Here is a 24,188-nt window from a genome sequence, read left to right as displayed (position 1 = left end):
TCAGAGAAAGATAGGCCTATCTGCTAGTTAGCATTGTCATTCAACTCCATGGTGGTTCTTGGTAGGTGCATACAGCCCCAAAATAACAACCTGAATGGGCACCTGGGAGGACAACCTTGGAATTAAGAGGGCGGAATTTCTTTCTTTCTTTCTTTTTTCTTTTTTTAAAAGTAAAATTAAGTTCAGATTGGCTGATGACTGTGAGAATGCACACAGCAAAGACAATATCAGTGTTGTTAGTTACTGTTAACTACAACTATTATTATAATTATTATAATTTTTTTTAAGTATTATTTTCTGCATTTATGGTAATGCTGGAATAAAATTCAATATACATATTAGATAAAAAAAAACTTGGAAATTATGCCAACTAACTGAAATAAAATCAAAGTACTAAATTAACGAATCTAAAACAAAAATAAATTAAAGCTATCTTAAAATATTTTTTACAAAAAAAAATGAATAAAAATGACAACCACATTACAAAATTACTAAACTAAAATTAAAACAAAAACTGAATCCATAAAAATAAAAGGTCCTTTAAATTATGAATAATAACTATAAAACAATATAAATAATACTAAAATAACACTGGACAATATAGCAGAGATGTACTTTAAACTATATTGGAGAAATCATAATGCTAAATAGTCCCACCTTACAATTAAATAGTAACTGGAACATAATTTTGGTCATTACAAATATCCCTGTTGAGTGCCATAAAGGGACTTTGGCAAACAGTCCTAAGCCCTTCTTTAGTGACTATTCTGTGCATAATGTTCTGCAAATAAAAAAATCACTGGTATTTATAATATATTAGAACCCTTGCAACAGATTAATTGAAAGAAAATATTAATTATATCAGAATAAGCAACTATTTTTTTATGAGTCATCAATGGAGAAACATGATTTTTGCCCACATAATGATAGTTACAGCATTGGCCAGCAGGGACAAACTCTAAATCTAACCAGCCAAACCCTGACAACCTTGCTAAAAAGAGCAGCCTAGCCCAGAGCGGTTTGGTAGTTGGTCTTACTAATCAGTAAAAATAAGCTGTTAACCAGCTAAATGTTTTAGCTAAGGGCCATGCTGCTCAAAGCACAACAATTAATTATGCTATTTTTCAAGTATACATTTAAAGGAAGTGTATGTAAGATTGTGGCCAAAATTGGTACTGCAATTCCCCACCCCACACCCACTTACCCCCCTTTGGGGCTCGAGGTTGCCAGATATGCTGCAGGATCCAGCAGGAAAGTTTGTAGCTGCAGCTGTGGTAACTAGAGCAAATCTGGTGACCCGGATGCCGAAACACTACAGACTTTGTAATTGGTAGATAGGTGGAGGGTGGAGCTTCAGGCCAAAACACAACATGACAACATCAACATCAGTTAAGGGCTACAACAACAACTTTTAAATGACAATATCCTGGCTGGACTACTGTTGTGAGTGAAATAAGTATTTGAAATTAACATGATTTCTTAATGTCTAGTGACAAGTCAGGGCCATTTTATGATTAATTGAAATACATTTCTTACATACAGTTCCTTTAAAGATGACTGGATTAAACTGCACTATAATATGCAGTGTTCGGGAGATATCTGGACTGGGCTTTAGGGGACAGATTTCATAATTGCTGTGTCATTCTCTTCCACTCATGCAGAGGAGGTGAAAAAGAGGAAAATTGCTGAGCTGCACAAATGAACACATTTTTTTCACAATCTCAAGGGACAGGTGAGTGTTAAGGTTGACCGCAGCAAAAGAGAGGAGGAGCGAGAGAGCAAGAAGACAGAAGGTGAGGGGGGAGGGGATATATGACAGATAACCAGGTAGACAGGAAGCGTGAGAGGACTTCGTATCATAAAGACAGATGTGCTTCCAACGAATATAAAATCAGAGAGGCAGACAGACAGAGAGACAAGCCAACACATCAGACGACTCTGGGCACTGTGCCTAAATGTCACGAAACATAACGGATCCCTCCAGGGGAAACAAATAAGGGATGACATGTGTGAATACAGAGACATTTTTTAGAGTCCTTTGTTCTGCACTTAACACTTAAAGCGATACTTCACCCAAAAATGTAAACATGGTCATCATTTACTCACCATCAAGCCATTTCAAAGCAGTGCACCCTAATTTCTGCTCTTTGTATGGTATGCTGTCAAACTCAACTCAAATATTACAAATGCACTATATTCCAACTTGTCCCTCACTCTCAAATCTACTATACCAACACGTGTGGTATTGTTTTTTGCGTGCATATGATACGCAATTGATGGCGTGTATATGACACGTTTGTGGGTAGGATAGGGGTGGGGGGTTTGTGTGTATAATACGCCATAAAATGCTTATCATTTGCACGTGAAAAACTGCATACCACATACAATTTACGACATTGCACACTCGTATAATTGATGCACATTTTTCGTGTGATCGGGCTCACAATATATTTTGTTTTCATGCACAATATATTTAAATATGGTGCATGAAAACATCACATCAGGTTAGTCATAGTAGCTAATGTTTCCATCTGAGGTGCCAAATAAATGTCTGCACAAATGAGGTGCCAAATAATTATATGCACACGAACAGAATAATAACAAAAACTAATTGCAAATTTACCATTTCCAAGTTCAAGAGGCCAAAATAATTTTCTTCTAAAATTCACATAAAGAAATAAAGTGCAAACCCAACAAATGGTGCCAATTGTCTCTGGTTGTTTTATGTCTTGCAAATTAATTATGTCGCAGAAAGTCTCAGACGCAAAATAACTTCTAGATTTCTAAGAAAATTATTGTCAGGCCGCTAGCAACCCCAAGGTTATGGGTAAGGTCATACTGATAAAGTGCATACCTTGAGAGTTGCTTCGGATAAGTCTGCCAAATACATTAATGTATAAAAAGCTATCTTAAAGCTCAAGATAAATAGGGAGCACAATGTGAACACCCATGAATTACATGAGGGTGAGTAGATAATTACTACATTTACTTTTTTCAACTATTCCTTTAAAATGAATTGGCTGTAAGAGCTTTACTTCTCTGTGTGTGTGCACCGACAGGTGTGCAGGTGTGTATGGAGAAAAGGGGGGGACGTTCTGACTGGTTGGCCACAATGGAAACTCCACACTGGGCAGGCGGCAGTGAATGCACATCGCAGTGCTGCTGCTCGGGTTACTCACCTCTCCTTCAGCAGCCAACCCCACTCTTTGTCTCAGTCCTGCCGATGAAAACACCGGGGACCAGGCGACATGCCACAGCTCTAAAGAGTCAATGTGTGCATTTGAGGCACTCTATGGGCTGTTTTTAACTGTGAGGCTCAGCAGATCTTCACTACACTGCAGAACATCTAGGTCTCATTATCAGAGTCAGATTAGTCATCACCACGACTGGGACTAAATATCTCAACCTACCCACTTTTCAAAAACACATAATTAGCAAAAAGACACAAGAGGAGAGTAAGAGTTGAGTTAAGGACCATTTACACCAAGAATGAATAACTATAATGACAACTCACACTATAAAGTTTTAATAAATGTTCTACAACACAACTATAACAAAACAGAAAAAAATATATCATTGGAATCACTTTCTGATAATTTTTTTTACAGCTGATGACTGATAAAAATAAATTACTGCCGATCAGAATCCATCCGACTTTAAAGGGGTCCTATTATGCCCTTTTACTCAGTCTTGATTTTGTTTTTGGGGTGTACTAGAATGCTTGACTGTTCAAAAACATTAGTTTTCACATATTTTACATTAATGCAGCAATTCTCCTCCACAGTCTCTCTCAAACGCACTTTTTAGTTCCCGTTTCGATGAAACCCCTTCTTCCAAAATACGAAACGTGTTCTGATTAAATAGCTGGCCCAGTTTGTTGGTGATTGGCAAACCGCTTAAGCCCAATTTTTTCTTCTGCATCATGTACACAGTAGCTACGTTATAGGCCGTGTGTTGCATGCGTAGCCTACGACGTACCCTAACGTGCACCTCTCCAAAAACGTAACAACGCGGCGATTCTACGCTGACTATAAGCATTGTGATTGGTCTGCCAGAACCCCTCTCTCAGGGATGCACATGCTCCCTCTGCATGGGTAACTGCACCTCAACGTACACAAGGACGCAGAAGTATAAATGAAAATCGACACATTGCACATGGCATAGAGGCTACGTAGGGCCAATGCACAAGTATAAATCAGCCTTTAGAGTGTGTTCCCTTAGCATAAGCAAAAGTTTCATCTGCTCAGGTGTAAATATTAACGATGTCGTCAATATTGACATATCAATTCGAGCCCGATTCAGACCCCTAAGAGAGTTTACGGACAAGAGGATCATGCAGAACTTTTGCAAGCACAGATTTTTACAAACATTTCAGAGTGGTAAGTTCCTAAAGATCGGTGAACAGTCTTACAAAAGCAAGATCCCCACTACTAAAGTGGGTCGCCTTCGTCTTCTCTAACACAGCTCAACAAGGCCTCGCGTTGTAGTCCCAATGAGCCGTTTGTTGTCGTTCTTGAAAATTGTTTTCTGTTAAATAAAATATCTCCCTTTGGAGTGGACTTGTGGCTTTGTAACCTGACAGATCTTTTTTATACTCAAATGGCTACCTTATAAACTAACTAAAGTTGAAAAAGTATAATAGGGCCCCTTTAAAGAGCTTTATTTATCAGCCTTTAAAGGGATAAAAGCAGGCGCAAAATAAAAGGGTGGAAGGCGATCTTGTCAAGGTCATTTAGATAAGGACTGTAAATGAGTCAACACATACATTCTGCACAAAAAAGGACGTTTGTGTCGTCCGCCTACGTGTGTGATATTGTTTTTGTTTACTGGAGTGTAAAATAGTGCAAAGATGCACCGTTTTGAGTACATCTGCAATCAAACTAAAGGTCACCACAATGACAAAAAGTCTTTGTTCAATATACCAACAACCCACATTTAAACGATATTAAAAATAAAAACAACGATCTGAGATTAATATACAGTTCTGCAATAGAGCAGAATGTAAAATTTAGCTTTGCATCCACAGCAGATGTGTCCTCAGATGTGTCTATAAACACATAGCAAGAGACATAGCAGCACCAGGCACATTTGTGCAAAGAAAATGATTAAATATTCATTTATTAATAGTCTAAACCTTATTTTTTAAAAGGTATATAGATGGAAATGCGGTAATGAACACAGATGCTGACAGAGTGCTTGAAAACATTCCTCCATCACATGAAGTAGCATACTTGAAAACATTCATTGTCAGACGTGACTGATTAGATTGGATAGACGCAGCTGTAATCAGACAGGTTAATGAAGCCATTAGCCCATCTCTCCAGTCACCAACATCACTCCTGCCTATTTTGATGGGAACGGAGCAGCACGTCTGTGCTCGTCTGTTTGTTCAACGAGCCCGAATTCAAGCACTCAAAAATTCTGCAACCCCTTGCACACAAACTAAATAAAACACACAATGTAAATGGGAAAGAACCCAACTTTAAAGGAGAAGTTAACTAGTTAAATTCTGCATTGATTTTTCAATTAAAATCTAATTAAATAAACAATTAAATAACTAAAACGATAATCAAGTCAAATAATGCAAACTAATAATTAAAATAAACTAACTTATTTATTTTGGAAATTAAAATATTCCAAACCTGTATTACTTTCTTGTTTGGGTGCAATACAAAAGGAGATGTTTAGCAGAATGTCCAAGCTGCTCATTTCCCCTTAATGAGAGTGAATGGTGACCATGACTGTCTCTGGTCCACATCCACTCTGCTAAATATCTTCTTCTGAAGGTTTGGAACAACATGAGGATTCATAAATAATGACAGAACTATCCTAAAATTAAGAGAAAGTCTATAAAAAAGAGGCGAGAATACATACTTTTTTTGTGAATTATCTTGCTCGACTTTAACATAACATATCCACTGCAAAATGTTACTCTCCTAGGCTGAGAATATTTAACAAGCCAGCCCATTCAGCAGGCTGAGGTGGTAAAGACATATCTAGCTAATGTAAGGCTGATTGCAGTGCATAACCATACACTGCAAACTATAAATTATTTCTGTCTGTAGTAATAATGGCATATGCACACACACAAACACACACACACACACACACACACACACAGAGCAGACAGATCACACACTACAATCCCTATAATCATTATGCTTGGGTCCCTGAAAAACATACCCAGAGGAAAAAAACGACGAGAAGTGTAGCAGCCCGGCTGTTAAATTAGCCCAGGCATGCGTTAAACAATGTGGCCTCAACTGGTGTTCCCTCACAGAGCATTACACAAACAAACACACACACACAGCAACAGACACGTATGTTACAGGTACACTAAAACAGACTGGTTATGATGATCTGCCAAGCCACACAATGATAACTGTCCGACATGATTGTGCAGTTGCAATAGAGTGCAGAGGCAATATTCACACAACCCCATGAATATGAGCTGGCTCAGATGCTGCAGCCTCTAGTTACCATATACACGCACACACACATCTACAGCCTAGAGCAATAGAAGAACTCTCCAGAAGCACCCAAATGACTGTAAAAAAATTTCATGCTCAACAATAATAAACTGCAAAGGTTGTTTATAGCTTTAATTTGAGAGCTGAATCCGTGAGCTCAAGATATACGATTAGAAACTCTAGAAGAAAACAGAATGATTGCAAATTAAGAGATTTGCACGATTCTAAGCCAATATTAAATATCTTTTTATTTTATTTATTGTATTGGTTGATATTGGATATTTAATTATGCAAGCTCATTTTCTTTATCTGTACGTTAAGATTACCTTTGCCGTCATCTAACACACTTCAACTTATTATTTTTTTAAACAATAATGAATTAAAAAAAAATACTGTAAACTTGAGTATATATCAATATATTTTATACATTCAAATTTTGTGATGCCTACATTTTGTAGCAAATTAACTTGTAACATGATTAATTAATTGTTCAGAACATTAACATGATTATCGGCCAGAATTATAATGGTACATCTCTATTGCAATCATGATAACGATAAAACAAAAAGATATTCTCATATCTTTGAAAGATATTCTCAAAGATATTCTACAATGGAATAAGCCAACAATTGAACATATTCACTCCCACACACGCACAAGCACAAAAACGTGATAAATATGGTCATTTTATCTAGTCATAAACTAAGGAAGTTCAACTTAGGAAGTGGATTTTTTGGTTCCCTTAGATTTTTTTTCATATTTGAGAGTCATAACCCCTGAGAATGGACAGCGGGAGTCTGTTCAAAGGTGAAACAGCTTGTATAGCTGGACACCCGCTGCTAGAACTGTGACCTTCAACGTCAGTCTGTATTCATCTTGAAGAAACCACTGTGATTCATACTTGCACATCAGGTTCACACAAGTCATTTTTAAGTCGAAAAGAGTGCCGTTAAGGACGTTTCGAGCTAGAAGCTCAATCAGACACTCAATGTTTGTAAAGTTTCGACAGAGGTGCCACAGAACTTAACACAAAGCCTTGGAGAAGACCTGAGGTATAACTTACCTAAGATCATCCTCGCTCCTATGATCAGGACCAGCTTTCCTCGAATTCTAATCCAGTGGAGCACAAGTTCTTCTTCGCGCTCCTCTCTGAGTCTCTCTTCCAAACCAGAAGTCAAGCAGCCAGCGCAGCGTGAGCGAGAGCATAGCTGTTGTCCATCCTGTATCTCATATGTCCTCCTCCAGGTGAGTGAGCAGTATTCTGAGGGGAGGGATCTGCAGGTCTTCTGCCGTCTTCTCTCAGGTGAGTCAGAGGGCAATGTGGGGGAGGGTCTGGAGATGGGGGTTGGTGGGGGGGTCACAAATGCCAGAGCCTTTGGTCAGTTAATGAGCCGAAATCCCTGCAGGCGCACTGGGATGAATCGTGCTTCTCTACGGCAAACACAAGATGAAGAGTTTCCCTTCAACAGGAACATTTCTCAGATAACATGAAGAAATGCCTCAGTAGCACAGTCAAGCCGGTGTCTGCTCTGCTCTGCGCTCTCTCTCTCTCTTTCTCTCCCTATCTCTCTCACTCCCTGCTTCATGTTTTTGGGGTTGGTTATAACCTAAAGGCACCTTCCCTGCCTGCACTCTGATTGGTGGCAGTCCCAACCAATTGGAGAGGCAGCAGCCGCTTGTCATCCTGCAGAGTGGAAAGCATGGAAGCATTGCCACACTCTCTCTCTCTTTCTCTCTCTCTCTCTCTCTCTCTCTCTCTCTCTCTCTCTCTCAATTTCTCTCTTCATCTCTTTCACTCTCATAATCGGTCTGTTTATGGCAGTCGCAACGGTGGTGGTCACTTCTCCATCTCTCATTCCTCTTTTTCGCTTTGCAACCCTGTGACGGTGAACTTGTAAGGGGATTAACGTCCTCTCCACAACTCCCTCAGGCTCCATTTCTCCTTTACTCTTTCTGTTGTAGGAAATAATCGTTACGCAAAGCTTTACTCAATAGTTTGGGGAGATTTGAGATAGGGGACAGAGCGTTCGGAAGAGATGGAACGGAAAGCGACAGAGCAAAGGAATGAGGAGGAGGAGGGGGGATTAAACTAAATTCAAACTGACAGAGGGATGAGGAGACATGGAGTGACACAGAGAAAAGACTGGAAGGAAGAATGAGAGAGACAGATAAACTAACAAAGACAGGGAGAGAGAGACCGACACAAGCCGCAGTCTTATTTAGCACAACTGGCCCAATTTCAAATTGTCGGGATAAAATGCACCCCATAAAGAATTTAAAATTGAACATCTTTGGTATGTAAATGTTGCGGCTCACCTCAGACAACAGCTGAGCTTATGGCAGCCTTTCCGATGGAGGAAAGCCATGCTGCAGGGGTGAATCAACCATTTAAAAAGGCTAGAGAAAAAAAGAGGTGTCAAAAATGAATTCTCTAAAGCCACACACTTGAGCCAGGAGCTAGAAAAATTGCAATCATTTATTTTGCCCCCCCCCCCCCACCCCCCCCCCCCACCCCCCCCCCCCCCCCCCCCCCCCCCCCCCCCACGTTGTCTCTGGCTTGTGCTGTAAGTCAGCGAGTGGGGATGTGAATACTAAGGAGGCTGGCTGACACTCTCAATAGTGCATTGCACAGAAAATAAAGAAGGGTGAGGGAAAATTGGGCATATAAGCTATAAAGGTACATTACATGTGCATTTGCACGCACACTGTCATCTGATCCCAGAGGGCACTCATACACACTATTAAACCAGCACCTGAGCAAACAGCTCATAATGAGGATGGACTCGTGTGTGTGCCCTGATACACCAATGGGTAAACACACTCATACAGGTGAGGTCTTTATACTGATCTTTACTGATTAACTGCTTATTATTGAAGCTTTGCTTAATCATTGACTTTGTAAAGGTCAGGAGGAAGGTCGTGAATCAGGGTTTGTCAACTGTGGATGCAAACAGCGACAAAGCTAACAAAATGCAACCTCCGGTTGAGGGTATAATGTGTTTTGGATGCTGGTATGCTGGTGTTCTAATTGGCAACATTTCAAATCATGAGTGTCAATTTTGGATTGAATTGATCACAACCAACTGGTATTTGAATAGAATTTAAATTGGAAGAGGAATTTATTTTTCAGGCAGTAATGAAAGTTTTCATATGATACAACAGGACTATAGGTGTGCCGGAGTAAAAGGCGCCTTTGATTTTATTTTCCTCTTGCACTAAACCACTTTTCAAGATGCACATGGAAATTAGCTTGATCCTTGTCACGATTGGGGGCAGCAATGGAAAGTTGATTCTGTGCTAATTTGATCTAATACTGGATGTTTTTTTTTAAATGTTGTAGATTTAAGTAGCAAATGAAAATTGCTAAAATTAGAGAATTTTCTTTATGATTTTCATTTTGCTCTAGCTAATTAAAGCAACAACTTTTCAATAATGGAAGAATATGTAAAAGTATGGTATTTTGGGGTAAAAGACACCACTGCTCTTGAGGCTAGGGCACAATAATTAACATGATAAAAATGACTTCTCCATTTGTTGACATGACATGGTTATGGTGCGTTCAAGTCATGTTGTAAAGATCATATTTATGAATGCACATTAACACCACCATGAAGTCATAAAAACCAGTGGGAAGTTCTGGATTGTCTTTAAGCCCTGATCTCTATACGAGTTGGGGGGGGGGAGTGAGAAACATGGCGGAATCAATGGATGCAACATCTGTAGTATATAACTGATTTTAGCAGTGACACTGTCAGGCTTTGTAATTTACAACAAAGTAAGCCAGCATTGTAAATTAATATAACAATTAGCCTAATATGTAATGATACTCTTTACAGTGGTTTCATACATTAATTAAAGCAGAGTAAACAAACCTTGCTGTATTTGCGTGAAATTAATTAAAAAAAGGTACACCACCATCTTGTTTACAGACTTAAACACACAATAACGTAAACACGACTTCTCACCTCGTAAATACGAACATCCCAGGACTTGAACACACCATTTGATTCAGATGGTAAATATCATATATTAAGTGGGATGCTCATCTTAGAGATAATTTACATTATTTACAATGAAACCATCATATTTGTAAAAAAAAAATGATATTAATCATCATATCATATAATAAAATACCTAATACATAATATATAATAAATGTATTGTAACTGCTGTAAATATAAACTATTATGGGAACTCCTTCAATGCTTTCTGAATCTTAAAGTGTTAGTTCATCCAAAATGAAATGTGTGTCATTAATGACTCACCCTAATGTCCTAATGTCTCACCCGTAAGACCTCCGTTAAAGTTTAGGATATTTTATACTTAGTCCGAGAGCATATGCAAGTGAATGCACACTATACTGTCCATGTCCAGAAAGGTAAAAAAAAAAAAAAACATCATCAGAGTAGTCCATATGTAACATTGAAAATACATTTTGGTCCAAAAATAACAAAAACTACAACTTTATTCAGCACTGTCTTCTCTTCCACGTGTGTTTTAAATCCTCAAATAAAGATTAGAATGGTTATGAATCAGCGTATTGATTCATGATTCGGATTGCGTGTCAAACTGCTGAAATCACGTAACACTGGCGATCCGAATCATGAATACAATTTATTTAATTAACATAAATTTTAACATTTATTGAATTAATTCATTTTTTACATTTATTTAATTAACATATTTCATTCATGTGGATAATCATAACAGTCGCTTAAATTCCATCAGCTCATAGAACGAGCTGTTCAAGTCTTGCACAGCAGTTATAACGTGACGAGAAGACATGTATGTGTTATGAGTGTGTCTGTTTGTGTTAATAAAGCACTCGCATTGAGTGTGTTATGAATGTGTTACATGTTGTAACCATCTCTTAGCCCTGTATCTGTGCTTCAAGAACAATTTGGTCTCTATTTGCACTTTGAATATTGAGTACTTTGATTATGGTTATTGTTTGCACTTAATATCTATGATCAATTTGTAGGATGGAGTTCAGTTAGGAGGTCAAACGAAGCTCATGTGCAATAAGGTCTGAAAAGACAATCTTACAGGAGAGAAGCCAGTCAGTTGAATTTTTGGCAAAACCTTTACAGTGGTTGTTGTCTTTTACAGTATGATAATTCATACTCAGAAAGTAGAAATTAAATGACATTCATTACAAGTTGATTAGTTAAAACATTTCAAATGCACCTGCAAACATTTTTTCTAGTCATTTATTTCATCATTGAAGATTTCTTAAAAATACTAACTACACTGTAAAAAAAAAAAATATCTCTCCAATTGAAAATTGTCTAGTGACTGATCTAGACACATCTACATTTTTCAGTTGGCCAAATTGAATTTCTGTGAAATTATGCAATTTAATTCACAGAAATTCAATTCGGCCAACTGAATATTGATGACCTGAATTTTTTTTACAGTGTATAAATCTTGTCTTGTCTCGTTCTCGTGAAACCAATCTCATGTATTGTCTTGTTAGATTAGTTTCTCGTAACACCCCTAAAAAAACTGTTTTTATTTTTTTGAACTAAAATATTTAATCAATTTAAATTATTTTTTCAAAATAAACAGAAAATAGCCATCTTGTACATTTATACGATTTTTAAACTAATTAAATCACTTTTATTATTTATTTTCACACAAAAATATGTTTCATCAATGTTCAACATCTATATATTTTTCTGCAATCATACACTATGCGAGAAGTGAAAATTAACATTTTCTTTAGGTGTGCCTTTAGCCCCATTGTACCCTATAAGTCCTGAAGCAGGAATGGGCAAACACGGTCCTGGAGGGCCACTGTTTTGCAGAGTTTAGCTCCAACCCTAATAAAACACAATCTTCAGGATTACTAGAAGGCTACAGGCAGGGGATAGGGTTTTTATCAGGATGGGAGCTAAACTCTGCAGGACTTGTGGCCCTCCAAGACTGAGTTTGCCCCTTCCCTGTCCTGATGCGTTCAAAAAAGGTTGTCATGTTAACATTCAACATTTGTCTTGACAAGCTTTCCATCTCCAATTAAAAATTACACTTACTGATATTAAATAAATGTATTTAAATTCCAATTATTTTAAATACACCCCCTGAAATTCAAATCACAAATTAATTGAAGTTTAAATTTAGGTTCATTTCAATTATGAATCAGGCTTCTTAACTAGTTTAATCAGCTTGGCTATAATGGTCGAGCTAGACCAGCAACAAAATCAGCAAGATCCAGCATAAACAATAGCATATTTATGGATGGACAATATGATAAGCGAGTAATAATTGTCATGTCAACGCTAATTACAGATCAATTACAGTTATTAAACATTCTGTCATTTGGCTAATAAATAAGGGAAAATTACTCTAAATAATTTGAAAAGGCTGAATTTAGGCATGGCATTGTGCAAGTGCTTTGCTCAAGATTAGATATAGAAGTGCTATTCAGTTATTAATATAATTTTAAATCATTACTTTTTTAAGATTAACTTTAAGTGAACATTGCATGAGTAAAGGTAATCTAAATGTCCAAAATTTAAGAAAATAACGCGAACAATCAAATATTGACTTGTCAATAAACCAGTTTGAACTAGCCTGAAATCCACTGAATCCACAAGCATTTAACCTAGGCTGCATTTCCCAAAAGTTTTTTGAGCCTAAGTTGATCTTAGAGATCTAAGTTGATCTTAGAGACTGGTGGGTCCTCATGATCTACATATGCCTGTGTTGCTTTTGGAAAACGTAGCCCTGTTTTTTTTCAGTGAGGCCATCTGAGCCAGTGAACGTCAAAGCACTGATAAACAGGTTGATTGAATGGACCAGCGCAGTCCTGGCACACCGAGTGATGGCTGGGTGGACAGTGTGCCAGTGTGTACGGCAATGCAGAGCTCACACAGTAGTGTGACCGTGTGTGTCTCATCAAAAGAGGGGATAGGGTTCCCTCATTAGTTGTGTTGGGATCAATAATTCAGAGCAGGGCCTTGTTGCGCTCAATGGTCCAAGCGCTAATGTGCTGTCTACCCGCTTGGGACTGGGACCCAGCAGGACTTTAATGGATGTCATGATGAGAGGGTGAAATCCAAGAATGGGGATCCTCTTGCAAAACCTGGCTCCCTGTGCATGTGCGTGTGTGTGTAAGAGAGGTCTGGGATGGTAATGGTCACAGCATGAGGAGAATGGCTATTAAAGAACAGGTGTGAACAGAGCATCAAGAACAAGAGCTGAATGTGACAAGTCAACCTACAGTATGATTTATGATTTTCATTTTGCTCAAGCTAATTAAAGCAACAACTTTTCAATAATGGAAGAATATGTAAAAGAATGGTATTTTGGGGTAAAAGACACCACTGCTCTTGAGGCTAGGGCACAATAATTAACATGATAAAAATGACTTCTCCTGACTTCTCTATTTGTTGACATGACATGGTTATGGTTCGTTCAAGTCATGTCGTAAAGATCATATTTATGAATGCACATGAACGCCACCATGAAGTCATAAAACAGGTGTGAACAGAGCATCAAGAAGAAGAGCTGAATGTGACAAGTCAACCTACAGTAATTTCCATATCCCTACAACTGTTACTCAATGAACTCTTATCTGTTTCTGTATTTGACAGATTTGCAACCAAAGAATCACATCCTGACTACATTGGAGTCATTAAGACACTTCAGTTTAAAAAGAGGAAAGTGTAACGCTTCTCGCAGTTCAAAACGCTTATGCTACTTCTGACATCATATCTCACACCAGTTACGCTTTTTCTGTAAATTGAACATGGAAGATGGACTGCCGGAAGCTAGATATTTTACTTTATAACATGTTAAATACGCATATTTTTCTTACACAAACCCATCGCTTCACTTCAGAAGGCCTCTATTAACCCCTGACATGACAATATAATGACACTGACATATTTTAAGATACGTTAGTGCTCAAATATACATTTTAATCTGAAACTAAAGGCTTAAGCGATGTGAAACCAGCATGGGGTAAAGTCTTAAACTATTTAAAATTGTCCGTCCAAGGCTACAGGATGATGCAAAGTAAACCATTTGAAGTTCATGCAGCTCAATAATAAAATCTGAATAACTTGCAGTTTTCTCCATAAATGCTCCTAAAGAGTAATTCATTTAACATGAATAATAGAACAGGCTGTAGATATAACCCATAGAGATGCAAAGAAAGTATCAATTGTCTCTTAATTTATAACTGTAAATCATAAAAATTAAATAGTTGATTACGTGTCATTGTATAAGTTTATAACCATAGTGATAATGCTGCTCAAAGGTAAATAAATATAAATATAGCAATGAATATATCTATATTTAAAAAAAATAGAGTAAGGCAAATAAATAAACTAGGCTATTTAAAATGTCATTAACAGTTTCCTTGGAACGTCTCAAAATTACCTGGGCGTGGCTTATGGGGCGTGAAATGAAAACGCGTAAAAACTCTCCCTTAAACTAAATAAGAACATGTTCACACTTATCCTATTTCTATGGCATGACAGTGCATGCCCAGAGAGTAGAAGCAAGCGTACATATCCTCATTAAAACATAAAATTAAATATCTAAACAATATCGCACAACATATTCTGAATCAACAGCAACGACGAGTGATGTTACATTCATACAACTGTTGAAGACTGTTCGATAAACAAAAAGTTAATATTGAGTAACTTACATATTTCCAGTTACCATTGCCTGATTTTGATCCACGAACAAAAGTAGTTCCAAAAGAAGCCAAAGAAGAATTTAAAGCTGCACACTTCGGAGCAACAACGGCGAATGAAGTTTCCGAATGAATCAGTGTTTCTGAACGAATCGGTTGGATGAACAATTCAATGATTCACTCATTAAAACGGTTCGGTTCGAAAGCCTACTAATAATATGCTTCTCCGAATTCAGCCAGTCGCATTTTCTCACCAGAATGAAGTTTTTAAAGAAACAGTTAAGTAAATTAATTACAAACTCATAATACAAAAAAAGTTATTTGTCGCCTATACTGGCATACGATGTAAACTGCCAAAAGAGTCACTGAAAAAACTGTTTATGATAATAATATTTTGCAACACAATTGCTAGGACAGCTATTCTGGAAATTATGTACCATACTTTATCACAATAATTACCATGGTCAAAGTGCACAGCTTTTCAAAAAAGTTGTCACATTAGGATGCATGCCCATGTGGGGCCATTCTAGGCCAAGAGTCAGAAGAGTGTAAATGCTGCTGTGTGAACCCTACAATCTGTCTATATCCCTGCAACCATGGAGGGACCAGATAGAAAGGGAGAGAGGCTGAAACACCTCTGCCTGCCACCATTCAACCATAACAGACCACTGCCAGAATAAACCTGCACTGCGACAGACTCAGAGGACAGGGCCTTGACTCCCGTTCCACAGTCCATTTCATTATGTTATAAAGCTCCTCTAACTAACCCCTTACAGCCACGGCAAAAGTGCTTTGCTGTCCTCTGCAGGTTCAGAGGTGATATTACACACAAGAATCATACATAAACGCAACATAAAGCAGCACATAAATTATTAAATTATATATATGATCTAGTCTGAGGAAAATTTTCATCCATTATTCAGATATTATAAAAAATTGTTAAAGTTTTTGTAGGACTATTGCATAATAATTTGTTTATAATAATATTTATATAGCGCTTTTCTGGGCACTCAAAGCGCTTTACATATGGGGGGGGGGGGGGGGGGTCTCCTCAACCACCACCAATGTGCATCATCCACCTTGATGATGCGACTGCAGCCATATTGTGCCAGAACGTTCACCACACACCAGCTGATTGGTGAAGAGAAGACAGTGATGAAGCCATACAGGAGAGGGGGAATCGTTTAGCTGGGAGTCAATTGTTTTATTTGTGATGAAACCTAATTGTACAGACACCATTTTTGGCCAGGCTGTAATACAAAGAAATTATGAACACATGCAAAAACAAGCGAGAGCCAATGAAATATAAAGAAATGGTTATGTTGTAATTGATGCATTTTTTCCCCTTTGAGTTTTTTTTCTATGCGTTATTTCTACCCCCTATCTCGTCTCTGTCTCTTCTCATCCTTTCGTCTCCTGTTCTCTCGCCTCATCTGCCCTCATCCCCATTCTGCAGCCACCGTGACCGCCGGAGGGAGGTGTGTTGAGTAGAGCGCAGTCTCGAGGGTACCCAGTCTGCAAGGGGTGATTGGAGTATGTGGCAAGCAGTGTGGGGTGAGAGCCGTGGGCCGAGAGCCCCAAGAGTAGCCGAGAGCCGTCATATATGTATGATGCTTATGTAACTGCAACATTTAAATATAATGAATAATCCTTGAGGATTTCAAAATACCTGCAAAGGCATATTTCATTCTCCCTCTTAAAAGTACCAATTACACAGAGAATTATGGTTTATTTAGAGAGCTATTTTTGCATAGAGCCTAGGGGAATCACTCCCCCAAACGTACACACTAGCACAGCAGCCTGGACCGCCTCCAGACTGCAAACCAAATCTTGCAAACTAAGCCTCTCACGCAAGCGCCAAGTACCTCACTCAGGGCCAAGCAGGGACACAAACCTGGGACAAAAACAAACCGGGAACTAGCATGCAAATTTAAACACTATGCAGGACCAGATCAAAGATGCAAAGACATCAAGAGCCAGAGAGAGTAAGCGAGAGAGAAATAGAGCTTTCCATGTTGAGATACTCAGCTGCAGGGAAAGGCTCCATGTGCTAGGAGGACTTGGCCAAAAACATTTTTGGGACTCTGTGAAGGCTTCCCTGTCTGGCCAGAGGCCCATGGATATATTGGAATATTGAGGTTCTATTTTTAATGTGTTTAACGAGAGACCAGCGCACTAGAGATTAAATCTGGACTCTGAGTTGGCCAGTTCAGCAGACACAGATATCTAGGGGTAGGGTGAAGCCCAGTTGTAAAATCTGTGTACTCACAGATCTTTCATCATCAATTCTCAACATGCTCCTCTGGAACTAAGAACAGAGCAAACAAACATTTTGGATTGGAAAGGGTCATAAATAAATTGTACATGTTGTAAATGCCTTAATAGCCTATCACCTTATTTTTCAATGCAGAAGTAAGGTGCTTTCTGTGACTTCCGATTTATTAGCCACTCTAGGGAAATAATGAGAAGAATATATCAAAGTCCAGTCAAATGTAATATAATCCCTATAATCCAGCATGTTTATAATTAAGACAATGCATTAAAGAAATATGGTAACAAACACCAGTTTGCAGTCAATCAGCATAACAAGCTGTTTTGTACCGCTAAAAATAATTGGATGCGAATGACACCGGAAGCCAGACACATTTAAAATTACAAATGGCTGCTCCCGCTCATACCTGAAAAATAAGGTGGATATGCCTGCCTTAACATGCACATGAAATGTATGGCATCCCATTATTAATCCGTAAGGTTTAATATAGAGTTGGCCCACCCTTTGCAGCTATAACAGCTCAAACTCTTCTGGGAAGGCTTTCTACAAGGTTTAGGAGTGTGTTTATGGGAATTTTTGACCTTTCTTCTAGAAGTGTATTTGTGAGATCAGGCACTGATGTTGGAGAAGAAGGCCTGGCTCACAGTCTCTGCGCTAATTCATTGCAAAGATGTTCTATCGGGTTAAGGTCAAGACTGTGTGCAGGCCAGTCATGTTCCTCCACATCAAACTCGCTCGTCCATTTCTTTATGGATCTTGCTTTGTGCACTGGATCACAGTCATGTTGGAACAGGAAGAGACCATCCCCAAACTTCCAACAAAGTTGGGAACAAGAATTTTTCCAAAATGTGTTGGTATGGAGTAAAAATTCCTTTCACTGGAACTAAGGGGCCAAGGCTAACCCCTGAAAAACAACCCCACACCATAATCCCCCCCCCCTCCACCAAACTTTACACGTGGTACAATGCAGTAAGTCAAGTACTGTTGTCCTGGCAACCGTCAAACCCAGAATCGTCTATCGGATTGCCAGACAGAGAAGAACACGTCTCCATAGAGTCCAGAGGCAGCGTTCTTTACAACACTGCATCCAACACTTAGTGATGTAAGGCTTGAATTCAGGAAATTTCATGAATGGAATTATGCACAGATGGCAACATATTACGGTACCAGGCTTGAATTCACTGAGCTCCTGAGAGTGATCTATTCTTTCACAAATGTTTGTAGAAACGGTCTGCATGCATATTTTCTTGATTGTATACATCTGTGGCCATGATTGGAACACCTGAATTTAATAATTTTGGAGGAGTGTCCCAATACTTTTGGCAATATAGTCTATATAAAGTGTATAATGCATCATAGCAAATGAGAATTAAAGGGTTAGTTCACCCAAAACGGAAACTGACTCACCCTAATGTCGTTCCACATCTGTAAGACCTCCGTTCATCTTCGGAACACAGTTTAAGATATTTTATATTTCGTTTTTTTTATTTTATTATTATTATTTTAATATGATTCGGATTGCCAATGTCACGTGATTTCAGCAGTTTGGCAGTTTGACACGTGATCAATATGATGATTCATAACCATTTGAATCTTTATTTGAGATAAAACAAACGCGGAAGAGAAGAAAATGCTGAATAAAGTTGTAGTTTTTGTTATTTTTGGACCAAAATATTTTCGATGCTTCAAGAGATTCTAATGAACTAACTGATGTCACATATGGACTACTTTGATGATGTCTTTTTCCCTTTCTGGACATGGACAGTATAGTGTGCATACACTTAGATACGCTCTTGGACTAAATATAAAATATCAAAGTGTGTTCTGAAGATGAGCGGAGGTCTTACGGGTGTGGAACGACATTAGGGTGAGTCATTAATGACATCAATTTCATTTTTGGGTGAACTAACCCTTTAACTCATCAGAATATAAATTCTTAGTGGTTTAAAATCAGATGATTGACTTTAACATGGAATGACCTTCTTAAGGTGCTGTCACATTAGTGAAATTTCAAGGGCAAAACTTTTTATATTAATGTTGTTAAAAAAATGGTGTAGGATTTACTTTGGAATAATTTTCACTCGGAAATTGCTAGTACTGTCATAAATAATGAAGAAATGTCAAGTAGCAAATTTTGAAGTCGAAAGACTGAAATAATATTTTCTTTTATTAGGCCTAATCCAATTTTTCCAGTGAAATTCCCAATTGTGTGGATTCCAACTTAAATTAAAATCTGAAGAACAACGATAAATATGTTGTAGTAATATTCATTTCTCAACTTTTGTTGCATCTTTTCAACAACAGTCGCTCATGGCGCCAACATTTTGTCGATGAGTCACAGGCTCTTTATGAAAAAAATTTAACATTGTGCAACTTGGAAACAATTGCTTCTCCTTTTGACCGATTCCAATTCATGTACAATCTTGCTCAACCAATAATTTTAGGCAGGATTTTTTGCTATAGCCTAATTTGTTTTTTCTGGCTATCACCAGACCAAGCTCAATCTTTTAAGGTTGTAAGTTAGTCTGGGGAGTCTGCTCTGTATTTTCTACTGCACAAGAGATGTGATCAATGGCCATGGTTCAAGTGACTCTATATGCAATTGGATAGTCCTTCGACCAATCAGACCACAAGAGGTGTGGTTATTAATCAGACCACAAGAGGAGGTTATTATTCTTTCTTGCCATGTCATTCATACACATTTCATACAGGCCATTTATGGGACGGCTGGCTGGGGAATATATTTCACAACCTAACTCTAAGATTTTCCTTCCTCTCCTTTTTTCGTCTTTAACTGGTAATGACTTTTATGCATTGAGGGAGCTGCGGCGTATATGCCATGTGCTCTGAGAACATACTGTATATATCAACAGCAGTGTGTGCTGGCGGACGGGTGGTGAATTTAGAGACTGCACTGAAAGGTCAAAGGAACGTCCAGCACCCAGCCCACCATATAAATAATAACCTAGAGTCTACACGAGGGAAAACAACAGCCATATGGAAATAAGGAAATTAAAACAAAATGTATAGTAATAAAAAGCATTGATCTGACATTTTATCATGTTATGACAATTCGTTCAAATAATCTTTAATTTAATGTTGTATCAGATACATCAAATATAATTTAATTTGAAAAACTGAAAAATAACAACCTTGCATAAAGCAAGGTTAAAGGGCTTTATTTTGATATTCATTAAATATGCGTAAGACCTTCACAGTTCCGCTTCAATGCCCTTGAAAAGCACAGAGCCAGCAGCCGGCATATGAGTATCCGTTTGCATGACAGTGGATGATCACACTAAAATTAGAATATTGATCAAGAGTGGATCCATATCAGTTATGTTCCTGTGCAACAAGAAGAAAAAAATTCTAGAAAGCTCTTGGAGGGATGAGACTTTTCCAAATGGATAGCCTGTGTGCTTTTCCAGCTCTGCGTATGAGGGGAATGTTGAAGTTGACTGTCACTCTCTCTCACACAGAGATGCTAATTTCACACCTTTTGCAAAAGACAGAGAGCCCCCTAATACCATGTCTACACTTATCTATCTCAGCAAACATCCAGGCTTGTACATATAGACGCATACACATACACACTTGAGACACACAAGAACTTCACTTTAAACATTGCTGGTTTTAAACGGGCTTAAAAGCTTTACTGCAAAGTTTAAAAAATCCGGTAGTGTGAACATTGCTCAGTCCTAAAGAGACTGACCTTCAAAGCTAAGCTCCTTTTCTATTTTACTTCCAAATACATATATTAAAAGTCACAATTTTTATAAAGTAAAATTAAATGAGCAAAGGTACATTTAAAAGGTCATTCCAGGCATATTTTTGACAGAATATAGGTCATTAATGGTTGTGGGCAATATTTCTTCTGAAGTTGTTTGCTCTCAATCAAACACACATTAACACAAGGCCCACAGGCACACACACACAATTCCATAGACATAATGATTTTTATACTGTACAAACTATATTCTATCCCCAAACCCTCCCCATGAACTTTCTGCATTTTTGCATTTTTTTAAAAACATCAGTGTGATTTATAAAGCTGGTTTTCTCATGGGGAGCAAAAAAATGTGGGGATATTTTGTCCCTATTACAAAGGGTTTACCGGGACCACACACACACACACACTCTTTCTTATTGCTGATGAAGAGACAAGAGGCGGCATAAATCTACCGAAAAAGCCAGTTCAAATGTCCAGGAGAAGTATGTACTTCTTCATACGAAATACAATCTTGTTAATGACAACATTGACATGACTAAATTAGGAGGACTAGATGCTGGTCATAGACTGAAGTACATAGTGGGTGTTGAAACTCCATGAGATGTATCACATCTCCTAAACTATTAATCTATGTCATTGAAGCTATGTATATCTATTGTAAATGCCATACTACACAAATAATTTTAACCCTGAAAATATAGATCAGCTTGCCGTGCTATTCCATAATAGAACGTAAACACATAAATGCTGTACATTTCCGCATATGCAGCAAAAAGGCTCTCCAGGGAAAACAGTTTTGTGCTCATGTGTCCGCTTGAGACCGCAGACAGAAATAGAAATGAGTGGATGTTCTTACCTGAACCCCACATTAAACCCTCTTCCTCCGATTGCTTCCCGTCCTCTTGTCTCCTCTTTCTCCCTCTGAGGGTCTTTCCACTTGCACCCTGACACCACAAACTCCTCGTAGAAACCCTCGCTGGCATGAACAACAGAGCGTCCGGACCCGGTTCTTGGAGGCTCCAGGGATATTTGGAGCCAAAATAGTCCTGATGAACTTACGGGAGTGTCTTCTGCGCAAGTTACGCACAGTTACACGGAGACACACATTTCCCTCTTTTAGCCCATCCCACTCTTAGGTTCACCACACTGAGAATACAGGACAAGTGCAATAGATTCCAGCAGACAATCACACCAGGACCGTAATAAGTATGGACAACTGTGTGAGAAAGGAGAGAGGAGGAGGGAGATTGAAGAGGAGAAGGAGGGAGCGGGTGAGAGAGGGAGAGAAGAGTCAAGTGTCAATGAAAGTATGGATTGGGATGGAGAGAGGACTAGGGAATGTGAGATACATACCTGATAGCTGGGAAGATGTAGACGGCCTGTGACAACTGGAGCATCCAGGTCTTATTTCATAATATGGACAACTTTGTTGTTGCATAACAAGTGATTTTTACTTTAGAGTTCCAAAAGTAATAAATAGAGCCAGTGTTCTGGTTTCTATGTTGATGGCACTGCTGAAGCTTGGAAATCTTGCAACAAGAGAAGGATATCAGGAAAATTCTCTGGTAAAAGAAAAATCCATGCAAATATATCCAGTCAATTTCATCCATTTGAGGTTGTACATATAGACACTTAAAGGGAATGTTCTCCCAAAAATGAAAATTTGATGTTTATCTGCTTACCCCCAGGGTATCCAAGATGTAGGTGTGTTTGTTTCTTTAGTAGAACACAAATGAAGATTTTTAACTCCAACCGTTGCTCGTATAACGCATGTCAATGGGGTGTTTTTCTATGAGAGCCACTATAAGAGTAAAAAACACATATACATATGAAGCCATATTAAACCCTGCGGCTCTGGGATACCCTGGTTGTGTTTACATGCACGTTCTTAAGCCGATTATGCCTAATAAGCCGACAATAAACATGGTCATGTAAAAGTAACCCGTTTTCTTTTATTGGAGTAATGTCATAAACGGCATAAGAATAAACCAGTCGGGACAGGGAGTTTTTTGCCTCTTACCCTGATTTTGTGCTGCATGTAAACGCATTAACCTGCTTTCTGTCGGCTTATTGAAGTGCGCATGTGTGATAGGTGACAAAAACGGAAACTTAGAGCAGATTTAAATGCATCCAGACAGAGCGAGCTAGCATTTTGCATGAAATAAGGACATATATCACAAACGCAGACTCACTGTAAAAAGATAACTGTGAAAAATACAGCAACTTGCTGGCAGCAATTAGCTTGTAAGTTGCTGTATTTCATTTCACAGTATTCTTACTGTAAATATAATCGCAGTAACTTTTTAATTACTGTAAAAAAAATGTACAGTAATAATCACAGTACTGTATTTTATAATTATACTGTAATCAGGATTACTGCATTAATTTTGTGTACTGTAAAATAAAGACACTGTCACAAATGCCATTTATTTTCTCACTTTTAATTTCAAAAATTCATAAAAAAAATAGTATAGCATAATTTGTTCAATGTTACAATTTATCTGTACATTTTTTATTTCATCACTTTTCTGAACATACAAAAAAACACTTTTCTGAACAAACAAAATCAATATTTATTAAAATGTTTGGATAAAATTACAAATGTATAAAAATGTAATTATTTAAAAACAGCAGGATTTCAAATCTATATATTTTCTGAACATATTTTTTTTCAATAAGTTAACATTTCTCTGTGAACAATTTATTTCATTTCAGCACTTTTTTGAGCAAACAAAACAATCAATATGTATTCAAATGTTTGGGTAAAATTACAAATCTATAAAAATTAAATGATTTAAAGGGATAGTTCACCCAAAATGTTTAATTGTGTCATCATTTACTCACCCTCAACCTGTATAAATTTATTTCTTTTGCTGAACACAAAGAAAGATATTTGGAAGAATGTCGGTAACCAGACAGTTGATGGGTCCCATTGACTTCCTTAGTAGAAAAAAAATACTAAGGAAGTCAATGGGACCCATCAACTGTCTGGTTAACAGCATTCTACAAAATATCTTTCTTTGTGTTCAGCAAAAGAAAGAAATTTATACAGGTTGAGGGTAAGTAAAT

The 24,188-nt window shown here is 37.9% G+C and overlaps 1 protein-coding gene across 2 annotated transcripts in view; it reads right to left on the bottom strand.

The window, feature by feature from the left end:
• znf385a (zinc finger protein 385A) overlaps positions 1-22,309 on the bottom strand; it is a 115,221-nt gene extending 92,912 nt beyond the window's left edge. Inside the window, exon 1 of one of the 2 annotated variants that reach the window (XM_067446003.1) lies at positions 21,976-22,309. In XM_067446003.1, the coding sequence (XP_067302104.1) occupies positions 21,976-22,102 (127 nt within the window). In that variant the 5' untranslated portion in view covers positions 22,103-22,309. Of the gene's footprint in view, positions 1-7,533; positions 8,023-21,975 lie in introns of those variants that run through there. The other variant, XM_067446004.1, reaches the window with a different exon arrangement.
• Positions 22,310-24,188: the final 1,879 nt, after the last annotated feature.

The sequence above is a fragment of the Pseudorasbora parva genome, chromosome 6 (assembly GCF_024679245.1).
Source record: "Pseudorasbora parva isolate DD20220531a chromosome 6, ASM2467924v1, whole genome shotgun sequence".
Classification (NCBI taxonomy): Eukaryota; Metazoa; Chordata; class Actinopteri; order Cypriniformes; family Gobionidae; genus Pseudorasbora; species Pseudorasbora parva.
The sequence above is the reverse complement of the archived record's forward strand: the minus strand, read 5'-3'. Positions and strand labels throughout refer to the sequence as shown.